Source organism: Ipomoea nil, unplaced genomic scaffold, assembly GCF_001879475.1.
Source record: "Ipomoea nil cultivar Tokyo-kokei standard unplaced genomic scaffold, Asagao_1.1 scaffold0804, whole genome shotgun sequence".
Taxonomy (NCBI): domain Eukaryota; kingdom Viridiplantae; phylum Streptophyta; class Magnoliopsida; order Solanales; family Convolvulaceae; genus Ipomoea; species Ipomoea nil.
Window position 1 is genome coordinate 2,870,317 of NW_017617232.1, and position 6,918 is coordinate 2,877,234.

The 6,918-nt window shown below is 33.7% G+C and overlaps 1 protein-coding gene across 1 annotated transcript; it reads right to left on the bottom strand.

The window, feature by feature from the left end:
• Positions 1-1,140: 1,140 nt before the first annotated feature.
• On the bottom strand, positions 1,141-5,736 carry LOC109177227 (AP2-like ethylene-responsive transcription factor AIL5). Its single transcript, XM_019326542.1, has 9 exons — positions 5,421-5,736; positions 4,996-5,335; positions 4,752-4,834; positions 4,511-4,519; positions 4,135-4,223; positions 3,959-4,032; positions 3,827-3,877; positions 3,453-3,529; positions 1,141-2,146 (listed from the first exon to the last, which is right to left on the bottom strand). The coding sequence occupies exons 1-9, from the start codon at positions 5,554-5,556 to the stop codon at positions 1,509-1,511; spliced, it is 1,497 nt and encodes a 498-aa protein (XP_019182087.1). The 5' UTR covers positions 5,557-5,736; the 3' UTR covers positions 1,141-1,508.
• Between the last annotated feature and the right edge of the window lie 1,182 nt (positions 5,737-6,918).

A 6,918-nucleotide genomic window follows, 5' to 3' on the forward strand; every position in this document is an offset into this window, starting at 1 on the left:
AAGCTGATGTGGCGGTAATGTTTCAAGGTAATGTGATTACCCCCATTTTTTTTAGGTAATCTTAGATTACCTTGAATTATAAAATATAACCTTGAACCAAACAAGGTAATATTATATTACACCATCCAAACCAAACACACAAGATAATCTTACATTCCCAACATCTCACATTACCTTGTTGGAGGTAATCCTATTATCTGCGGTAATTCAAGATTCCATGAACCAAACGTCCCCTAAGAGATATTGACTTTTTGAATTATAATACCTAGCTAGAGAAAGTATAGAACATATACTACCTTGTAATAAAGTCAATAGTATTCAAAAAATAATAATAATAAAAAAATAGTGCGGTGGAATTAAAGTTGAAACTTATGGCATAATCATCGTGTGTTTGAGTTAAATAGATAAAAGTCACTCTTTTCATTGTGTGAGATTGTCTTATTACTCCCTCCACCTCATTTTGTCTGTCCTACTATTATTTATTGGTCAAACAAACTCTTTCTTCTTTGTTTATTTTCTTTAGTATTTTAAAATTTTAATTTTTTGTATTTAATAGTACTTTTAGGATAATTTGTAAATATATAAATTTTGTATACTAACACTAAACTTAATATTATGAAAAAATTGGATTAAAAATAATTTCAGTTAAGCCTCGTTAACTAAACCAGAAACATTAAATGGAACGAAGGGGTTACTTATATTATAAAAAAAAAATGTAATACTGTTGAGGAAAAAATATAATACTTTTAATCAAAATGTAAAAGTATTACATTTTTCGTCAAGAAGTATTATATTTTCTCATATATATAAAGTAATAAACACTTTATTCATGATTAGTATTATATTTTCTAGTATATTACATTTTTATTTTAAACCTATCCATCTCATGGGCACTAGCTCTCACACAAGTTTTTACCCACAAAAAAAAAAAAAAAAAAAAAAAAAAGAAAAAAAAAAAAGAGTAAAACAGAAATAGTTCCTTTGACTCATGAATAGTAAATAAGACAACTAACGATCGATTATAAATATAATGTATGCTTATAGTTGTTGACTGGTAGGTAACCATTAAGAGAGAATATAACGCATGTGAAATTGATAGGAGAACTAAAAATAGAATAAACTCATATGCTAACTATTGAATTCGAATTGAACACCAAGAAAAGAGGGATGTATAGATGAGCCTTATTGGAACCAAACATGCTGAAAAGGGCTCCATTATACATATGTTTGAAACAGAAATAAAAAGGTGGAAAATTTTACAAAGTGGCTTTCTTTCTCCGAATATACCCTACATAATCATGTCAGTAAAGCAAAGCAGAAAGCAAAAACCCAGAAAAGAAGAACAGTAAAAAGTGCGAAGTTAGTAGTGAATTTGTGTAGCAAACGCAGCTGCCATCTTGTTGCCGTGAAATGATTTCGATGACTCCCTTTTCTCGCCATGCAAAACCCTTCTTTTTGACCAACCCACTTCCTAAAACCCAAAACCCATCATTACTAAACCCTCGAGATCATTCCATGCTGAAAATTGGGGTCTGAAACGCCGCCGATAGATCGTTCTTCAGAGACGACGGAATATTGCCCCAACCGCCGCCGGCGGTAGGAGCCGCCGACGAGGATAGGCTGCCGCCGGTGTTGCTGTGCTGCTGGTGAAAATTCATGGCGGTGAAGTTGTGGTTGTTGGCTTGGTTGATGTGGGAACTCGAGGGGATTTCCATGCCGAAAAGGGGTGTACTCTGCGCTTGGATATATGTACCCTGAGCTTGTATACTTGTACTGCTTGGGGGGCCCGGGAAATTAACACTCGGGCTGGGACAAGGGTTTTTGGTATTATTATTGTTGTGGCACCCTAACATGGACCAAAAGTCATTGGAGTCATTCTTGATCGGCAATGCGAAGGCAGGGGCCGGAGGAGGTGGTAGCGGTGGCGGTAGGGGCGTAAATGAGACCGACGAGGAAGCCGAGGTCTGGTCCCGGTCGTCGGATTCCGATGAGGTTTTGGGCTTGTTACTCACCCCGCCGATCGGGAGATTACTATTGCCAATGGTTTTCACGTCGTAGCGGCTAATGTCGAAATTGGTCACGGCGTTTAGACCTCTGAATTTTATCGCGGCTATATCATAGGCCTCCGCAGCTTCTTCTTGGGTGCCTATTCAACAACATATATAGTCACCATTAGCTCAGATATGTTAGGATCAAACGCTTACCAGTTACCACTACACAAAAAGTTATAGATACAGCGAATGTACAACTATATATTATTTCTTTATACCGCTACACATTTTCGAGACTCTAGGTGCTGTGAACTTGATTTCTTTTTCCTTTATCAACCTCTACCAAACAATCCCCAGCCACCTAATGCTAGACTTTGACATTTACTGGCCTCTCCCAAGAGAATAGAATACATCTAATGGACCCAAATATTTTTTAAACTAACAATAGGTTTTCTCATTTATACCCGGGATAATGGTCCCAAATAGGGTTCGATTGAAAACCCGAAAAAATAACTTCTGAAAAATGTTTTTAGAAATGCAATAGGAAAAGCCAGAACGAAAAATATTTTCCGTTAACTGGGAAAATGAAGCCATTTTGGTAGAAAATGACTTCCGTCAAAATTTGGGGGAAGTCATTTTCCGCCAAAATGTTTAAACATACAATTCTATTTAATTTTCTAGAAAATAAACTAAACATACCATGTTTTACAAAATGCAACCAAACACAAAGAAATCAAAATATTTTTTGAAAAATGACTCATTTTCCAGAAAATATTTCCCATAATTGCTTTTCAAACGGAACCTAAAGTTTAAATGCAGAAAATAAATACTACGTATAAATAAGGGGGGAAAAAAAAAGGAAGCAAAAAAGAAAATAAATTTGTACAATTTTAGACAGTGTCAGTGTGTCACCACTCAAAAGACCATTTAGAGAGAGCCACGTGAAGAACATGTAGCATATTAGGATAAGAATTTTCCTTTATATATGTATATATATAATAGAATTGAAGGTAGGTGGATTATATCCCACAGGTTCTAGGGCATCCCCCGCCAAAGGCAACAAATAGTAGAAAGGCAGTAGTGTGGAAAGACGTGCATCTTTTTTTTTTTTCTTCTCATTTTTTAATTTTATTTTTTAGTTTATTGTTTTCTAGTTCCTGCCACTTTCTGTCTTCCCACCTCAATTATGCATGAACCACATGAATAATTACATTGAATTACAACTCTTTTTTAAATAATAATAATAATAATTGTGATATATATTTCCTAAAAATATATTCTTCAAATTTTTTCTGATTTGAAATTTTGTAGGGTAGCAATATTTAAACAAATTAAAAACGCATTTACATTAGAAACATACCTCAGATCAGCTTACTCTTTTATTTGCTTTAATAATATTTAAATAGATTTTATTATATTTTAGTGAGTTTAAAACCCTAAAATGAGGTAGCAATGACTTACTGAAGGTTCCAAGGTATAGATCTTTGTTTCCAGCAACTCTTCCAATTCTTGCTTGCCATCGACCATGCTGATGATGCCTGATTCAATCAGTTTTTAACATATTTTTATGTTAAATCAAATTATCATAATACAAAATTTAATGCCATTTCTTAGGCTCGATCTGATACTAAATTAAATCAAAAAACATGTTTCGAACTCAATTAAAAATTTAAACTAATGGTTCAATTGCATATTTGTGTTTTATATATTATATGTTCAATAAAGCATATATATATATATATATATATATATATATATATATATATATATATATATATATATATATATATATATAACTTCAAATGGGAAAAAATAGAGCAAATTAAAAGAGGGACCTTGTGACTCCTCTATAAATGGAAGCTCCTCTAGAAAACCCACTGCTTCTCCTGCATAATTAGAATAGTTTTTTTAGCATCTGATCTTTATTAAATATAATAATGTAATATTAATTCTCTACTAATTCTAACCTTCTTAGTGAGGCAACAAACTCCTGCCTTGTCATGTGCTTCATTTCCTCTAATTCCTTCTTATAGTTTGATACCTTCAAACCCCCAAAAATATTAGAATAATTAATTTGCAATTGTTTCAGTGTGAATAATAATAATTCTTTTTTAAAAAATTTATTGTAGAAATTAAATAATACCGGAAAGTTTGTGGTGGTGGTTGGTCCCCAATACTTAAGCGCTGCAAGATCATAAGCCCTAGCAGCTTTCTCTTCTTTATCATATCCACCTGCAGTTTTATTTTATTTTTTAAAAATATTATAAAAATGTAATAAAAATAATTTTGCACTTTAAAGTTCACAAATTATAACCCAATTTTTTTTAAGTCAGAAAATGAGAATCCAAAGAATGAAGAATCTAATAAGCTATGATAGAATGAGCACATATTCACCGCAAAATGCAAAGAGACATAAACTAATATTTTAAAATAGAAACATATACAAATTAGATCTTGATTTTTTTTTTTTTATGTACTGAAAAAAATATATTAATTACAAAAAAAAAAAAAATACTTACCCAGATAAACTGAAAATTGGGATGATTAAATGATTGAAAATAATCGTTCAACGCCGTAATCATTCGCCACACGTACATGCCATACAAAGAATCTATATTAGCCCCATATCATAATTTTCTCATTATTATTCACTTCTAATAATAAGTATGATCAGTAAAAAAAAAAAAAAAAAAGAATGGAATATCATAATTAAACGCGCATCTTAGCATGTGGAAGTGTTAAACCCCTTAAAATACGCACCTTGCCTTCCCTTTCGACTCTGCCCTTCCCTCCTGCAACTATTATCCCACAGATGCGCTTCATACCTCCCTGTCCACCTATGCCTAAAATTCAAATAACATTAAAATTCAAGGACTTCTTTGCAAAATCCGCATATATAACTCATGAAATTAATAATAATAATAATAATAATAATAATAATAATAATAATAATTGTATGAGAGCTAAGTTAAGTGTGGTTAATTATGGAATTAATAATAATAACCTGGTTACGCCTCTGTAAATAGATGTGCGTTGGCCAAAAGTCTCCGCCGCCTTCTTGGCCGGCGGATCAGGCGGTGGCGCCGCCACAGCCTGCTGCTGCTGCTTCTGGGTATCATTTTGGTCGGCCGTAAAACCCCGGAGGAAACTTGCCGCTATGCTCTTGAGCTCCGAATCATACAACTCCGGCTCAGAAACAGCTGCGGGGGCCGCCGCCGATTCTCCGGCGATTAAGCACACGCCGCCGGCCGACGATCCCACAGATCCACCCAAGAAATCCTCAAGCTTCGGCCCACCTCCCGCGAGGACCCCGCCTCCATTTTCCTCGCCTCTCACCACTGCACCTAAAAAATATCATTTTATATATATATTACTGCATGTATGTATCTATATATATAGAAAGAGAGAGAGAGGGAGAGAGAGAGATACTGGTGGAGTTGGAGTTGAAGGAGTGGAAGAAGGAGAGCGGAGAGGGATTGGGAGGAGTGGGTTGCGTTTGGGGGTTGGAAAGAGAGAAGGCAAGCCAGTTTTGAGCAGAAGAGGAAGAAGAATCCATATTATCCATTATCGTTACTACTACGTTGGTGAGCGTGAAAGATAGATGACTGCACTTTCTTTCTTGCTTTGGAATTCTGATCTTTTTTGTTTTTATGAAAATTTGTTTATAGGGTTTAGAGCTTTTTTTTTTTTAGAATTGAATGAGGAAACTCTCTGGGAATGAAGCTCCTAAGTATGTAACATTGCAAATGATGGTGAAGGGAATGGACGACACAGATATAGAGGTGAGAGAGACATGCACTGTAAGTCTATAACATAAAATAAAAATAAAAACAATTTTCTTTTTTTTTGGTGGAACTAGTATAATAATTACATATGGAGTTTGTCTTTTCTTTTTTCTTTGGAAAAATTCTTTGCTTAAATTCAAGCCAAAATATCAATTTTAGTTTGTCTACTTATATACTCCCTCTGTCCCATTTTGCATGTCTTACTTTCCTTTTTAGTTTGTCCCAAAATGTTGTCCTCTTTTCAAAATTGAACATCACCACCATTCTATTTTTTCCCAAATTACCCTTAAGACTTTTGCTTTTATTTCCAAAAGTGAAAAAGTGAAGGGCATAATTGGAAAATACATAACATTTACTTTAATTCCTTAAAAAGCGTGCAAAAAGCAAATAAGACAACCAATTCGGGACGGAGGGAGTAATTTCTTTCTCTTTATTTATTTTTTTACTTTTTAAAAGTGATATATATATATATATATATATATATATATATATATATATATATATATATATATATATATATATAGAGGGAGAGAGAGAGGATGGCGTTCAGGTGCGAACTGCTCACCTAGGAAAGAAATGAGAACGCATGTCATCTGTCCACGTGGCTAGATCTAAGGGATATGATGAGAAATACTGATTTTTTAAAAATGCGGTGTTATTTTCGTAAATAATTGAACATCGAAGTGCAAGTAAAATGTATTACAAGTGCAAGTAGGAGTTTCATATAGTGCATCTCAGTGCAAGTAAAATGTATTACAGGTGCATGTAAAATGTATTACTAAAATTTGCACTGAGCATCAATACTAAGTGCACTAAACGTTATAATTAGTTGCACCTAGGTGCACGAATGTTAACAAGGTAAATTACTTGCACTTGTAAGTGAAAATAGATGCACTTTGTAAGTGATTTTACATGCAAAGGTGCACCAGCTACTTGCACTTATAACACATTTACTTGCACCAAATTAGTTCGAGTTATTTACAAAAATACCACCGCGTCATTTTTTAAAAATTATATCTGATTCGTTGATCTCGACACAGCGACGGAGCTAGAAAATTATTTGAGTGGGGGCAAAGTTCAAACGACGTTAGAAAAGTCAATTACAAAATATCCAAAAAGTATAATAAGGTTAAAATACAAAA